Source organism: Dinoponera quadriceps, unplaced genomic scaffold (genome assembly GCF_001313825.1).
Source record: "Dinoponera quadriceps isolate SergipeBrazil2010 unplaced genomic scaffold, ASM131382v1 scaffold1750, whole genome shotgun sequence".
Lineage (NCBI taxonomy): Eukaryota > Metazoa > Arthropoda > Insecta > Hymenoptera > Formicidae > Dinoponera > Dinoponera quadriceps.
In genome coordinates, this window is record NW_014556445.1 from 2307610 (window position 1) to 2325152 (window position 17543).

General features: G+C 47.1%; 2 protein-coding genes across 3 annotated transcripts in view; one reads left to right on the forward strand and one right to left on the reverse strand.

Moving 5' to 3' along the window:
* LOC106747458 (verprolin-like) overlaps positions 1-17543 on the reverse strand; it is a 165224-nt gene that overhangs the window by 123361 nt on the left and 24320 nt on the right. For both annotated transcript variants that reach the window (XM_014624992.1, XM_014624991.1), the window contains exon 2: positions 13659-13910. In XM_014624992.1, the coding sequence (XP_014480478.1) occupies positions 13659-13910 (252 nt within the window). The remainder of the gene's footprint in view (positions 1-13658; positions 13911-17543) is intronic.
* The window catches only part of LOC106747460 (transmembrane protein 230), a 76751-nt gene that overhangs the window by 7177 nt on the left and 52031 nt on the right, over positions 1-17543 (forward strand). The gene's annotated exons all lie outside the window — the stretch shown is intronic.

Consider the following 17543-nt stretch of genomic DNA (forward strand, 5'->3'; position numbering starts at 1 on the left):
CGAATCCAAATGCGCACGGTCAGCACCAGCCCGCCCTCATGCGCGCGACAGACGCCGATTTTGCTCCCCTCCCGAGCGCTCGAAACGCGAGCCTAAAGACAAGAGGTAACGAAGGGAAAAATAAACGAGCGAAAAATCATCTATCGCGGGATTGCGATTAACCGCGTGGAGGGAAGTAGCCGCCGCGCGTCCGCGTTAACTGGTTCGTCTCATTAAAAATAAAACGCCTCATCCGCGGAATACGTATTCGCGAGAAGCCGAGAAATTGCGTGCGCGCGCTTTTAACGCGATGGTTTTCACAGTCGATTAGACGTTATTTCGGAATAATAGGTATAACGGGAAGTACAATAATACTTTGAGAGAAGAAGACGGGAAGGCGCAGGGGAGGGGAAGCCGTTTCCTTCGGCGGGCACACGGTAACGAGCTTCACAAAAGAGTGCGGTTAGAGTGCGCGCGCGTGTGTACGTGTATAGGATGGCGGGCGCGCGCGCGCACTCTGAAATGTAGCGGTGAGTGTGTAACTCCGCCGATAATACGCAGAGTAAACTGTCGACGCCGGTGTTGGTATAGACTTTCGGAATTTGTTATCACTCCAGCTACCTATACACACATGCGCACACAACGCGGCCGCGCGCACATTGCAAGTAATCATTTCGCCGTGAAGGAGAGCATCGGCTTTAAAAATACCGGGAGAACGAAAATAACCGTCGCTCTCTCCGCGCCTCGGAGCTTTAAATAAAATCTCCGCGCGAGAAAAATTGCAACCGCGAAAATGTTGCGCCGGTCGGCCGGTCGATCGAGGATTGCAGAAATTGGCGAATACATTTTTACGTAACGCCGGTAAACGAATGAAACAGCGCGGTGGCCCGCGGGCGTTTACGCGTTTGTCACAATTACGGGATGAATCCGTGACTCTCTCTCTCTCTTTCTTTCTTCTTGTTTCCCTTTTATTCTCCCGTGGACCGCGAAATGAGGAAATGCTTGGCTTTTTGGGGGAGGAACGGCAGCGTCGAGCGAGAGGGGAAAAAAGGAGCGAGCGCGGCAAACTCGGAACCTGCGTATTTAGAATGAAGAGAGGAATCCAAGAAAGATGGCGGAGAGAGAGAGAGGGGGAGGGAGGGCGAAACACGAACGACGAGGGGAGTAAGAAGAGCCTGTCGCTTGCGAATGAAATAGGCAGAATCCGTATAATCGTTGGAGTTGGTCAAAGGTTGCCACACGGGGGTGAGTGTGTGTGTGTGTGTGTGTGTGTTACATGCGACCGTACATTACAATTATACAATCCCAGCAAAGCTCTGCGCGAGAGAGCAGTACATACGCGCGAGCAATGTACAGCAATGCGCAAAATTACATTGCCCGCTTCTCGACTGCCCCCTTCCTCTCTTTCTCTCTCTCTCCCTCTCTCACTCTCTGCCCCCTCTCCTGCTTCCCTACATACCGTCGTATCGAATTATGCTCTAATTACGCGACCGATAAACTCGTAATCTCACTACGAGTAATACAAGAGCGAGAGATCTGATCGTGCGCTTTTTCCATTCGAAAAGCGTCCGTCAGTTCGGTTTGACGCGAATTATGAGGGAAAAGGCGGGCGCAACAATTTGGCCGAACAACGGCGAGCTTAATGTTTTGTAACAACACCGGACTTTATTACGGGGCGAAGCACTCCGAGACTCGTTCGGCGAGCGGAATTTTAGCCCCCGACTCTGGGGTAATTTAATGCTGCATCGATCGCCGGGACCGCACGGGGAGCCGTAAATTCGAATTTTAAACAAGTACCGCGCTAATGATATTAGTATAATAATTATTGCCACGCCCGTGCGATACGCATCGGGCCGTAAGTAGGAAACGGCATATTTCACGGGGAGGGGGGGCATTTTTTCGCCTAACCGCCGATTAATCGGATGCGAGTGCGTACCTCGCGATGTTCCGCTCGCGAATTTCATTTCGGCACGGTATACAAAAGCGCGAATGATCACGAATATAAATTCGAGGGCGAGTAAATCAAATGAAAAAGGTAAAGTTGGGAACTGCAAGCGCGAAATGTCGCACGACCGTCGATAAATGCGGGAATTAATTCTGCGAGTAAATGTATATACTCGGTTTATCGTCGAGGAACGAACACGACGGGGGGGAATCGTAATTTCTTCGCCGATCGATCCCGGTAAACGCTTGATAAACGCGAGGAGAGGCAGAAGCGAGCGCACAATTTCCTTTGAAACACAATAAACGCGCATAACCGGCGATCACATCGATCTAATCTTTGATTATTATCGGGAATAAGTAAGGGAGAGATAAGCTGAAGCACGGTTAACAATTTTGCGGGTAATATCAGGAGCGGGGTGAGCTGCACGATCGCGAGTGAATACTTCGGGAAAATCGCGCACGTGCGGCACGATCGAAGAAATTGTTAGAATTCGCGATGTATGCGTGCAACTCGGGAGTTACGCTGACGTAGTTGTGGTTATCGTGTCGCACTGGAATTGCCCGATCGGACAATCTTGAGAATGATGGAAACCGTTTTGGTGTCGCGAGTCGCGCGCATTGCGGCAACGTAATAAAGCTATTAGCGTAATGTTACGCGCAAACTTCGATGGAGTTACGTTTCGAGGAAACGCGCGTCCTTCGACCTCCCTGCGTCTCTCCTTCCTCCTCTCCGCCGGAGAATGTGCACGGATGTATAAACTTCAGTCCATCTTGCTGCAAAATTACTGATTCGTCAGCGTCAAAATACGCGTCTGCCTGCATTTAATCATACCTGCAAATTAAACACGAACGCTGCTAATAATTAAGAACGATGTTTACCCGCGATCTCAACAAGGTAACTTGACATCGTGCGAGTGGACTCGTCGTCGTCGTCGCGATATTGAGCGACTCTCGGCACAGATAAGTGATACAAAATTACACTTTGTAAATCAAACCGAATAAATCGCGGAAGATGCGCTCGAGCCTTCGACTCTTTCTGTCTCTCCGGAAATACGAAAGAATAGTAACGCCAGATCGAGCGTAACACGGTCAAAAAGAGAATCTAATTAACGCTCGACGTTTCTTGGTTCGGTTTACTGCTCCAGCGGAAACGTGCATCGCGGAAAGCTTAAACGATTATCGTTAAACGTAATGTAAACGGAGACGGTGAATGTAACAGAAATGCGAATATACTGTTCGTGTAGTTCCAACAATTTCATGAGAAACTCATCCCGCTGATAGTAAGCAAGTAAAATGTGCTCGAGATGCTTGTGAATACGCCTTAAGGAAGCGCCGCAGGTAACAAATGCACACCGTGGAAGCGGCTACGACACGTACGTATACATATACGAGCGTATTTGCATACACACGTACACACACACATATGCGCGCGTGCGTGCGCTATCGAGCATCTTCCGTCTGAATCGCTCGAATGCTACCTGCAGCAATTTAAAGATTACCCGAGTCGAAATTTTGACTATGCTCGAACTCAGTAAATTTTGTCAAATTTGAAAAACCAATAGAGAATCTCGAAATATCAAATATGATGCTAATTATTATCTTACCTTGGGAGATACTACAAATAGTTATTATTTTTCTCTCCATGTTATACTTATTTAAGAACTATTTATAATTTATATAATAATATTAAATAATAATAAAATTAAAGTATAAGATTATTCTCATCTTTAACCTGCATTTAATCTTTAATTTCAATAAGGAAATCATCACACACAATGTGATGATTATGTAATTTACTTAAATGTAAATAGAATATATGCGATAAGGAAATATTGGAAAATTAATTACGGATAAATAATAGGTTTATAATTGATATATCAGATAAAATTTCTTCTTCCTTTTCACAATCTCTTTATTATATTTTTATTAGCGTTGAGGGAAATTTCCACAGGTTTTATAAATTCAGAAAGGAGAAAAGTTGTAAGGATAGACATAGCAGTTGTATGTCTAACAATGTTGTGCGTCCAGAGACTTAAATTTGAAATTGGCACAATAATACGGCTAAATAAAAATAAAAAAGTTGAAATTTAAGATTGAATTTGCCTCCCAAAGATTATTATTAGAGACAGAAATTAACACAAATTAACGTGAGATTTACATTAGAGACGAAGAATATTATTCATTATTGTAAATTATTTACAAACTTTGATTGAGAATATAATTAATTACAGATCCGTAACCATTGTTCAGCTGTTGTGTGTCGATGTTTCTTGTATGGAATAAATAGAGATTGATAAATAAAGAGAAATTCATGAAGCTTTAATTATCTGTCAAATAATGACGAATATCGCTCTAAACTTCGACTTGTGTGTCTCCTTTCTCTCAAGATCATCAAGGTCCATCAGGTCTCATAAGATCATCAAAGATCCATTCAAATCTGACACATCGCGTATAATAGATGATTCAACACATCTAGAAATATATGACGCATCACTGTCTACATTCTGATGCCGGGCCCTCCGCCCTAGCTTCCAAATCCTGCATTCTGGTCTAGGTGGCTCCGTTGTAACATTTCGGACACTCACTCGTAACACTCACACTAACACTCACGTAGATACGATGATTCGATCGGAAAAACGCGTATTAGTTAATGCAATGACAAGAGTTCGATTAAATACTTTAAGAGTCGACGAGAATTATAACACACACCAGCATACATCCGTGGTATGTGCGTCCTTCGCCGGCTTAAAGAGTAATGTAATACTTGCTCATGAAAAAGGACGTGGGCGAGCGAACGTCCTAACAAAACAAATACAATCGGTACGATAATCGTCTGCTCATAAATGGGAATGCACATCGGTATCCGAGAGATATGACAATAATTAACGCTCACGAAACCATTCCAGAACTTCGAAAAAGATAAAAATGTTCGAGATAATCACACACACGGAATTACGTGTCGAAAGTTGCCGGAGCCGAAATTTATAATCTCCTGTAAACCTCGTGAGTGCACATTTTTTTGCACTTGTAATAATGCTTCCTCTCTTCATTTCTGTTCAGCTTCGTTATAACATTGCTAGAGACACAATTGCTACCCTTGTCCTTTTCAATCTTCAGATTCTATCAAAATTTCCAGCATTAATAAAAGATAAGAATAAACGGATTATAAAAACGGAAGCCTGTTATATCATTTACTCGATAATCCCTCAATTATCCATAATAATTATTTATTATTTGCTTATCGCATATAAATATCTCTATCTGCATTTAAATAAGCTATATAATCAACATTATTAAAATTAAGAATAAAAGTTAAACACAGCTGGAATAACGAATGGTGTATTAAATGATTTCGAACATCTGTTTTTCCACAAATGCTTATAACGCGGGTCTGAAAGCCATTTTAGGGACCATTTTAGAGACCTCTCAGAAGGCTCTTCTTTAAGTCTCAACGAGGGGGAAGCGGCAGTAACCGTTTGTAGCATCAAAGGACAATAACCTATACTATTGTATCCCGAAATTCTCCGTAGGTCCCTCAAGTTGGTTGGAATTCGCAGGGTTAATGCAGAATCAAAATTTCGACTGGAGTAACGTCGCTGGAGGGGTCGATGCCTCTCTCAATATATCGTCATTGATACCTCCGCCGCATTTCGAGATGCCTCGAATCGTCAGTCGCGAGAGAGATAACGATAACGTGTACATAAAACGTTCGAAAACGTCAAATATTGCTGAAACGATATCTGGGCTGAACACCAGCGGGCGTTCGCGTTGCGCTCTTCTCTCGTCGTTTACCCGTCATTATTCCGCGGTCGCAACTCTCGTAAATCGAATTATACGAAACACCGCATTCGGCACGAATCTCCACGATTGTGTGTATTAACGCTCATTATAACCAGCAAATTGAGCACGACGACTTTATTAGGGAGTACCGATGGGACAATAAAGTTGTCTCCATGAGTTCTCGAAAATTCGTGAGATTATCGCCGCAAGATCCGTTGACACCCCATAAAAGTCCCGGGACTTCGTAACGAAGAAAAATACCGAGGAAGGAAGAGAGATCGAGAAGAGGCGGAACTCTCTCTCTCTCTCTCTCCCTCTTTCTCTTACCGCATCGGGGAAACTTATCGAATGATTTTTTTCTTTCTCTTCCCCGATTCCAGGTTGGCGCAGTGGGGGGAAGGTATTAAATTGCCAGCTCCTGTCATAATCTATCTCACCTCCGGCCGGTTAAACTTGGCTAATAATTCGCCAGATTGGCGCCGGCAGTAGACATGCGCAACAAAAACCAATAACACTGCTTCTCTCTCTCTCTCTCTCTTTCTCTCTCACTCCAGCTCGTTCGCTCTCGCTTCCAGTTACCCATACAGTGGCTCGGCACCCCTTTCCTCCCTCTCGTTCTCTCTCTATAGGTTCTCTTCGACACCCCCGTGGTCTATCCCCGTTTCCCTTCCCAGTTTCCATGCCTACGGTCGCCCACTCTGCCAACCATGCCAACCACGTTGCAACGGCAACGCACCAACACCAACCCGGCCGCATCGTCGTAGTGTATCATGGCAAAGCGAACGCCGAACTGCATTCGCATAAATCCACTCGAATGCCTAATACCCGCCAAATGCCGGCCGTCGGAGAAAAGCGGAAATCTGCGCTTCATTTTATCATTTCGACCGAGTGCGCTCGGCCGGCGTAAAAATCACCGTATGCGTATCGAAATTAACCGCATGTCCGGAATAAATGGAGGGAAGAATATCTCATTTTTCTCTCGGCAAGGCGCGTCCATATATACGGGTATATCGCGAAATAAATGATGCAAAGTCTCTCCCACGGTAATCGCAAGCGAGCTATACGAGGTACAGAGAGAAAGGGAAGAGAGAGATGAAAGAGATAGCGATAATAAAACAATATCAAAATGCGCACGGATATGAGAGGAGTGCGAGGGGTGGGTAGGTGGGTAGATAGAGCTTACGGTGTACGTGCGGCATCGGTCGCTGGAAAATCGATGGCCGACATGTTCGACGGGTCGTCCAAATCCGAAACTTCGCGTCGATCGACCACTCGTTGCTTTGCTAATTCATCAAATCGGCTCGATGAATATATTAATTGCCTCGTTGTAACACAACGGCGGCCGGTTGATCAAATTACGCGTTCACTGACCTTCTATCGACACGCGCGCGCGCGCGCCTACCGCCCCGCGCGCGGGCTACTATTGTGCTTTGCCGGTGCAAACGCACAACACGATTCTTGAAATGGTCGATTAATTCAATCTCCCTGACGAACACGCCGTCCGTCAATACGCTCGTTCGATTGAGGTTATTGAAACTCATTTTTCAAATCACACGAACGGTCCTTTTTAACCGTCCGGCTGAAAAACCGCGCTTAATCTGCGCTCTTTCACGCGCCCATTAAAATTGTCCGCACGCATGCGCGGCCCGAGCAAAAAATCGACTCGACGTGGAAACGTAGGCGAATGTCAGCCCGTCCCGACGATGAGTTTCCCTTTTCCTTTTTATCCTCTAAAAATAACAATAAAATCCTTTCCACCAGATTAAATTGTTCTCTTGGACGGCGCGGTTATTTTCGTAATGTTATATCGCGGCACAAAAGCGAAGTATTTCGATTTCCACGTTAACGAGGAAAGTTGCGACAATAATAATGATAATACTAGCAACTACGTCGACAATGTCGTCGTTAATGAGAGGAGCTTGGCTAATGATAATGTCGCGAGGAGGAGCGTTATATAATGTTGACTTATTCTCGCATATCGTATCTAATACCGCCCGCCTGCGTTTCAGCTGCCTCGCGCTCAGGATACCAAATTATCTCGATGCAATGAAATTAGATATCGCATTCTATTCACGTCGCATTTACTGCGAGAGCCAGTTACGCGCGCGGCAGTGTCTGATTTTTAATGGACTGGCTGCACCGCGGGAAAAATAATCGTCGCGCCTCTCTCCCTCGCACGTGCGCGCACACGGTCTAATTGCAGCTGCAATTACTACGGATCCTCAAACTGTCGCGTCGTTAAATTAATTACTCGGTATTCGTCACGCGAAAAACATCGTGCCGCGGATCATCCCGCTCTCTTGTCCGGCTGAGACCTGGAAAATTTTAAATTTTCACGGGTGTAACGACGCTGGAATGCGGGACGCGTACGAGAAGTCAACGTGATTTGGCGCGTTACACGTAATGCACATAAGGTACGTTTCACCGTTCGGCGGAATTGCGTCATCGCGGAATATTAAGTGCGCGTCGGAGCAATTAGAGCGTGTGCGCCGCTTGATTTACGGCAATTTAGGCGTGTTACGTATCCCGATAAATACACCCACGAAATAAAAGTGATACAATCCGAATTTGAGCAACGTAACGCGCACGGCGCAAACACGCGCACGTGCGGGCAAATTTTCCGAAGGTTGAGAAATAAGTCGCGACACAAACCGGTGGTAATCACACACGATCTCTCCCGATCGTCGAAAAGTTGAGCGCGAAGCAGCAGTCACAGCCCGTATACATGTGGCAGTCTTAATCGCGCGATTTCTCGTTGTGTGACGGGCTTAAGGGTACATTCACCCGTCGTGGATTCTCTCCTCCGTCCTCCAGCGGCCGAACAACAACCGCGTGTGCACGCGAATTCCACGAGTTTTATTTAGAACATCGAATTATTCTAACGTGACGAGTGTGCTCGCCCGCTCGCTCATTCGTTCACTCCGCTCGTATGCACGAGGGACAGAAAAAATAGAGCGATAGAAAGCGCGACGTAGTAGTGTGGCACGCCGTAAACGATTCGGCTTTTGCGAGCGGCCAGGCGGCCGGGGGGGAGCTCGGAAATAAACCGCGTGTTTTCTTTTTCGAGTGCGAGTAAACTCGATTCCCGGCGACGACGAAAAACGGAAAATTATCGCGGCGACCACGAATCTCGGCCTCTCCGAAGACTACCTACCGACTGTCTCCGTTCCGGCGTTACGCGCGCGTGTCCGTGCTAATTGCACAGGCGGAGATAATGACACGCGTAATTGCGTTATCGAACGAATCGACGAGCGCCGAGCGAGGGGGATGGGGATTTTTAATTAAAATTTTGCACAGGGGACGGAAAAAAAGGAAAGGCACGTGTACTTTTTCGGCCGAACACCCGTGTGTCTCTCGCGAACCCGTTCGAGTGAATTAAATTCGCGAAAATTACGGTGCGAGTGTAACGCGGTGTTCTTTGAACTATCACAAAGTAAAGCGCGCTATCTTTTCCCCGTCGGCGAGAAAGTAAAATCGTTGTTGCGTCTCTGATAAAGACCAGACGCAGGCGCGTGTGTGTTTGTGCACACGCGTATAGGTGTGGACGCGCACACAAACAAAGCCACCGCATTCCACGCGGACCGGCTGCTGCATGTAATCACGCTCGAATAATTAATTAGCTTATTCTGCAGTACTTAGGACGAATTAAAAACATATCGTCGGGGCGAAACTGCTAGTGGTGACGAAACGCTACGTTAGCAACGAAGTATTCACGAAATCGGCACGGCGCAACAATTCGTTTGACAATATCAATCTCTTTCTCGCGGAAAAATTTCATCGAATCTTCCCGTCGCATTGAATCTCAAAATCGGTCCGCTTGTTTCAGACAGACTCGCAATAATGTGATGTGATTTGTGCGTATGTGCGTATATATATGTACGCGTGTAATTTCGATGGAGCGTTAATACGCCGAAGTAGATCGATACGGACGCAAGCACAACGGACGCGGGATAATTAACGTAACGTCACTTTTCATTACGTTTATTATTAAAAGGGTCCGGATTATAACGATTTAACGAGCGTGCATTAATAGAGTCGACCGTACGAATATTCCCCGGCTCGAATTTATAGATTATATTCGGCGGGGCCGAGCGCGGTGTTACTTATGGGTAAAACGTTAACCGTGATCGGAATTTCTTATGAGCTCATGCAAACTAATAGCCGCACGGCCGAAGAATCGAATTTCCGCGAAACGGATTCTCCCCTTGTGTTTGTGCCAACTCGCGGTTGGCAGCGACTCCGAGTAAAAATAGAGGAATACAATGCAAGACTTCAAACATCGCCGGATTGTGAGACAAACGACTGGCATGCAATTTTAATTACCGCATGAGGGAGGGGGCAATAATGCCCGATGATAAATAAGAAAAGTATCGGGACATCGATTGCGATAATACGTAGGCCTAATTGCCGGTTAATGCAACAAGGTTCCGTTCCAATAATCAAGCGTATCGTGCGAACATCGTGCCCGCACCAACATTCCCGTTCGTGCGAGATTAGTGTATAAATCTACAGTTAGAAAACTCATTTCCCGAGTGCGGAGAGTCCGGGGCATCGGTGATTATTAAAATTGGAAAGTACAATTAAGGCGGTATCAAGCGGATCGTTAAATATAATTAGGTCGGTATCGATCGAATGGTTAAAGTAACTGAAACGTTTTCGCGTTTCAGCGCGATACATAACGTCGGCGCGAATAAAAGCTTTCAGGAAATACACGGTATCGATTAGCTCTCTGTAAACGTACATATACCTCGCGGAGAAAATAATAAAATTGTCCGTTACACTGTTTAACTTCATTCACCGCGACAATGAAGAGACGATCGATTAGCGGGATTAATTTATCTCGTCTAAAATACGTGAACTCGCCCGTAACTCGATTTGGCGGAATTCTACGTTTCGCCGAGATTTCTGCCGAAAGTTGGCGAATTGTCACGAGTTAGGATACGCCGGGGTAATTTCGTGAAAACTCTTCGGCCGTCATAAAGTAACCGAAAACCGGACTACCAGCAGCTGTTGGACAAATATTTTGCCTTGATAGTCAAGATGAAGCAAAGTCCCCCCCGTCTCAACCGGGCTCATCAATCACGTCCATTACGTACGACACGGTCGATTCGCGATAACACGCGGCTGCGCGCAAGGAACGGAAGGAGAGAGCGAGAAAGCGAGCGAGAGAGGGAGCTGGAGTGGGAGAGAGAAAGACAGAGAGCGAGATCACTTAGTTAAGTTGAAAAAAATTCAGCGAAATAATTTGCAGCGGAGTCGCCACGAAGATGGTACGCGGAGGGGAGGGGAGGAAACGCTACAATTGACAACGACTCGAGATAATGCTTTCTATCGCGTTGTTCGACATCATTGTCGGCGAGAAAATGTTCAGTTCCTTCTGGAGCAATTACGAGGAACAAAAGGGTCAAAAGTAGCGGCCGCAATTACGGGTTCCTCCCTCTGGTCGCTCTTTTTCCCTTCCTCCCTCTCTCCCTCTCACTCACTTATTCCCCCGGCTTCTTTTTCTCTAACTAAATAACTGTAGATTATATTCCACCCCGTTTTGTTTCGAGTGTTTTTTAAGAAAGTTTCCATTACGCACAATTTCTCAACTTACACGCGGACTCGAAAATGATAAAAGGACGAAAGGGGACACTCGCCATCGGCGGTACTTGTAATATCGCTCCCATCGAGGAAAGTAGAATATCCGCGTCACCCTTCTTCTCGCTCGACCCCTCCGTCGGCACATTTTTTTCCTACGCCACGAACGAAAGAGAAACAATATTTCTCACGCGAAAAATCCGGCCGAAAAAATCGGATTTCGCGAATTGAATCGTCCGTCGAGGTCCGACGATATTTCGTGTATTGCGACTTCGCCCCGTAAAAATTCGAAGTGCGAGGAAGCCGAATTTCGATTCTCTGAGAGCGATCGGAGTAGATAGAAGCGACAATTTATACAGTTAACCAACGAAAGAAGAACGATCAAAGACGATGTGATTCCAAGGGCGGATCACAGAACGACCCCGGTTGCCCCTTTCGAAATAATCGGCCAGCAAACAGTGAAAATGACGAGCGACGGGGGTGCGCTTAATTGACGACGTCTCAATGGAACAACGGGGACGAGAGAGCCCCGTGGCGACCCCAAAAGCCACCCTAACGTCGGGCAACGAAGGGTCGCTCGAACGGCCGTATCCTTTCAGACTTCGAAGTGGCTTTAAGTCCACGCCAGTATTTCACGGAGTTTCGTTTACTCGGCCCTCCTTCTTACTTACCCCTCGTCCCGGGGGAGGGCGGAGACATGCTCAACGTATTTCCGCATATTTGAATAATGCCACGTTCGTGATTCCGTAATCGTTCGATTCGATCGCGCGCACAAAAGCGGTTACATCGATGCGCGATATCGCGGTCGCGTGATAATCCCGTTCACGTTGCGGAATACAGCCGGATGAATTGGCGATAAACGCGACGTAACACGCGTCTTCGATGTACACGACAGATGTGTGTGTGTGTGTGTGTATTCCGCAAATAATGAATATTTCAAATTATATTAACAAAATAAACCGTCCCGATTGATGTACGTAAATTATTCCCCGGGCAGAAGCAAGAGAGGAAGAGGAAGACGGGGGGAGGGGAACCATTTCATACTCGGCCACCAAAATGGCGAGTGACGTTTCATGAAATTTCCATAGAGTGTCCGGATATGCATCGAAACGGCAGTGAACTAAAATAACACCGGAACGTGGGAAAGCGATAAGGCCGAAGTTAGCACGCGACAGATTCGTTACCGACGACGGCCGGCAAAGTAGAAATTGTCATAGCAGTGAGACGTGCGCGCACACACACACGTTACCGCGTAACATTAAAGCACTGATCAAATAGTTAGCGGGTATTACTTAGAAGAGTATATCAGTACGCTAATCGAGTGATATTTTTTTCAAAACGGCGCAACGAGGGATCCCTATTCGCGCAATCTCTATTCGCGTATATTCCGTGATTAAATATCCGTAATTATTTTTCGTATCGTCCGACAGCGATGAAATATGCATTCACTAAATCGCGCAGGCGTTAACAAAGAGGGAATTGCAAAATGTCGTGTGACACACGAAGAGGTACAAAATAACGGGAAATGGTGAGTTTCAAGGGAATATATGAGTCTTTCGGAATTCTCCTCGGAATTTTCATTTTAAAACGAAATATATAGAAAATATGCAAAAAAAATAAACTAGAAGAAGTATTTCTTATTATATGTCTTGTGGTGTATTTTTTCTCATGCAACGTCGCAACTTTCTCTGTTGAAATATTAAAAAAGGACAACTCCACCTCGGTGTAATTAAACGAAAAAATGTAACAGGCTGTAAGAACAAAGCGCGGATGTTACGTGCCATTAGAATGTTAATATCGCCGGTATTAATATTATTTGTAGGGGGGGGGGGGGGGNTAAAATTATTCAGCGTGCAACGCATGTGCTAAATTCCCAGCCAATCGTACGCAGTGAATCTATCTTCCACGCTTAATCCTCCATTTAGTCGCAATATTCAGCAGATATACATTCAGACTACAAACATGTGTCGTTGCTATACAGATCGAATTCGTTTTTTACAATATTTTTTCTCATTCTTTTTGTTCTTCCCTCTTCTTTACATACTTTATTTTTTACATACTTAATGCCTGATTTATTAGCCAAGTGATTTATTAATGAAGAAACATTGTTTCAAGAAGCAAAAGAAAATAATGAGAAAATCGATGTTTTTGCGAGGTATAATTAACGCAAAACCGATCTTTGTCTTTGTTGAGTATCTACGTGTTTTCACTTGCAGTTTTGCAAAACGTAGCCACCGTAAGGCTCCCGAGAGCGCTCATAAATATAATTATAATTTGCACGCGTTTTACATGCCGACACGCTAAAACTTGTCAAAGCTATACGCCCTTTGTTTCGTACGTACAGCCGAACACATTGTATTTTTTGGACAACATACCTCCCCGTGCGTGTCCCTCCTGCCGTCCGGCGTGTTCTCAGGTAAGAAGTAGAGGCGCAAGGACGCCAGAGGCTGATTCGGTCCGCGGCTGTCCATCCACAGCAGCTGAAGCTCGCCGATGCTGACGAGGTCGGCATCGCTCCACAATTTCGTCAGGAAGAAACTGCCGAGACGTAGGACACGGCCGTTACCTATCCTCACCGCCTTATAAAATGTGTAAGGGCCGTGGCTGAAGCAAGCACCGCCCAGCAACTGCAAGAACGTAAAAAGATATTCGGCCGGTTATTCGTAATACTGTCCGTTCTGGGAAAAAAAACAGGCCGGGGAATGCGTAAATGTCGCCTGTGATCGCCGCGCGAAGGAAATTAAAGAGCAAGGAAGAAAGAAAAAAAGCCTTCGAAACAAAACACGGACGCTCTCTTTTCCATACGTAAACCCTCGCGCTTACGATTAATATTAATTCCGATAACGCGGTCGCTCGTGGTACGTATCATTTAATAGTTATTACCATACCATCAGCAAAATATTATAATTAACATAAATTAATACTTAATGAAATACGTTGGAATATTGAAACGTATTACGATGCGATATTAATCAGGTATACATGTATATATATATATATATATATATATTCCTCGTCTGGTTTCCTTCTATGTGTTTGTACGTGTGTATGCGTCGTGTGTGCGCACGCGCCGTGCGATGACGGACGTGAATTCATATTAAAAACGTATCGAGTTAACGCAGAGCAGGGAATGTATGTATGTATGGCGCATCGACAAATAACGCGCGCAGTTTAACCGGGAGATATTCGTTCGAGAGACATTTTTTGAGCCGGCGGAAGTTCGTTCAAGTCGGCTTTTAAAATACCATCCCCCGGATAGGACCATCGCGAGAGATTCGTGGCGGTGGGGTGAGGTCGCAGAAAAGCGAGGGTACGCCTCCCCAGAGGGTATTTGCAGCATACCGCAGAGCGCGCGCACACTTGCACGCACGTACGTAACGCGCGTCAGATAAACCAGATGCGGAACGGAAGAAAATCCTGGAGTTAAAAGTGACGCGGGCTTCCGATGCGCGGGACCGGGGAATCACGCGCGTCTGATCGAAATCGCGATGTTGCGTGACCGGCGCGTGCAACAATAAAGGCTACGCGAACGGGTTCGCGCGAAAAATTAATTAAGTCGCGTCGCAGCGACGCGTACAGTGGCGTTTCACGCGCGTCCGATAAGAGCGGGGAATCTCGCACGGCAGAAGAATGCGACGATTAATTTGTATTCGGCGAAAGAGAGATTACAGAGGCAAGATAAAACAAAAGAGTAGAAAAGAATAAAGAATAAGATGTAAAACACGAGCCTTAAGAGCCACGTGAATTTTACATCGAGAAGCTTCTCCCCTCCCTTCCTTCTTCTCTCTTTCCCCCCCCCCTTTCTCTCTCTCTTGTCCTAGAAAAAATATTTATTATTCAATGAGAAAAATGTTTATTATCCAGCCGCTGAAAAAAATTCCGCAAACGAAAGAGCAAACGAACCGTGCTCGCACGGCGCGTACAGTCCGACGCATAATTCCCGCGCACCGGCGAACAGCAGCAACGACTCGCGGCATTCGAACAGTCGCTTTTAACGCGTTCCCCGACTCCCTCCCTTCCCGCCGCGGTTCCGTCGCCTTTTCTTTTTGCCAAGTATAAGATTCAACCGTCAACGCGTGTGATTAACGAAGTACGCGCCAAGGAAAGAGAAGCAACGCGGTTCCGCAGCAGCAGCGGAGCGACGGCACTGAATGCCGCGAGAGCTCCCGCGGGGAAGTACACGAATGCGCCAGAGGGAGGCGAGTGTATATACATGTGTTTCGGTGGTGCGCGCGTGTGTTGCGTGTGCACGTACATATCAATCACCGGAAATCACTCTGTAATTGTCGACGCGAACTCCGGAGTTAGCGTTCGCTTTAGCGCCGAAAGTTATCGCGGAACTTCGGAATATCGTAATAGCGGAATTAATCGGCTTCATCGTTCCGTCGCTAATTACGTTTCGAGCGGCTTTGGCGCTCGCGAGCGATAGCGAACGAGAGAGGGGGGGGGGAGGGTCCCCTCGCCACCGGTTGTTGGCACGTGTTTTCTTCCTTCCTTCATGTCCGATACAATCGAACGGGCGGCAAACGTGCGATGCGCAAACATCATCGCACGTATCGAATGGCGGTACCCGCGAGCTTTCGCGGCAGCGAAACGAGATCACCGTCGTTAATTCGGAGTACTCGATACCGAGCCGTCCGGGTGAGGGGAAACGCGAGGAAAGAGCGGCGACGACGGGCGTGTTTCCAGCGCGGACTGTACGGGCGTCTGCTGCTTTGCAGCGGAAACTTGTCCATTACTCCCTTTGCTTTATTTATCCGGGCGAAATTTCAAATGGATCGGATTTGGACGGTAAAAGAGACAGGCCGGACGAAAGATCGATGCCCGAATATTCACGGCGTAAAACGGCCCGCAATTTCGGACGTCGGCGGTAGGAGCGGAACCGCCGCGATTTAAATCCTCTTTGTGCAATTAAAGGCCCGTGGCGACGTAACGCATGCCACGGCGATGTATCGACTTAGCGAAGGAAAGATGATTCTCAAGGACTCGTCCGTCGTCTCGAATAACAAGGTCTTTAATTGCCGACTAAGTGAATCCGATATTGGGTCACGTTCTCGCGCATCTGTGTGTCCGAGTGTCGCCGAAGGTGTATTATAATGTCGCGCGCGCACATCTCCGCGAGTACGCGAAATTATCGCCGAGTCGCTCATACGCAGCGCAAATCGACGAGCGTGCCGCGCCGTCGCTCGCGCGCTATCAATCGAGCTCGGTTACATAATTGAATCAATAAAGGTACCTCGGCTCGCGGTCGCCACGGAATGAGCACCGCTGCCATAACTATTTCCAATGTTTTAAGGGTACAGTCGCGGCCGAGAGTTCCGAGCCGGCCGCGCGAATGGTATTTATAGCGTTAATCTCGTTTCGCCGCGCGCTGCACCGCACGCGAAACCCACCGCCATTGATATCGCGATTGCATCTCTACGACGCTCTTTTATCTACACGGACAAGTGCATTCGCGCGAGACGCGTACCGCACGACGAATTTTCGAACACTGGTTCCCGCCATTATTATTTATCGCGGCGGATGCCAATTACACCCCCCATCGGGAGTCGCTAAATATTTCATCACGCGCGACGCACAATGGCGCGTGCATTATTCAATGGACAGCGACGACCGCGCGCGCGCGCGCGCTCTCTTTCGCGCGAAAACATTTCCGTCGCGTAAATAAATGTTGCTCGCAGTAGAGCGACCGAGACGACGAAGCGCGTCGTGACGTTGTCGTTTCTCCCGTCGTTGATTATTTTTCGACGCCGGGGACGAGCGAAGACAGGCGAGCGCGCAACACGACGTTCGAGACATCGCCGGTGAGAATTGTTTAAAAACAAAAGGGACGACGGTGCACGCGCGCCAACGTCTCGTTTCCGTAATTGCCGGGCCGGCGAAGTGATTCTCGGGAACGGTAATCGCGCGATCGGAGGCCGAGCGTATCCGCGAGAACCTTCGCGCCTCCACGAAAGCGTGAGTCAACCTCAAAAGTGTATCGAGCGCAAAGCTGCCCGTGCCTCTTTTTCGCTTTACGTACACACGCGACGCCGAGATAATTGTTATCTTTGTTAATAACGCGTTACCCGCCCGCCCGGCGGAATATACCGTAACATTACGCTCTTACGGACTTTTGTGTGCTGCTTTATATAATGATCGCCGGCTGTTTTCCTCCTGCAATAGAGGAGCGCTCCGCTAAAACGGTTGGTGGTGAGAAGGGGCGGGGGAACGAGAGCGTGGAAAGAGGAGACGACGAGGTTCGAACGGTGGGGGGGGGG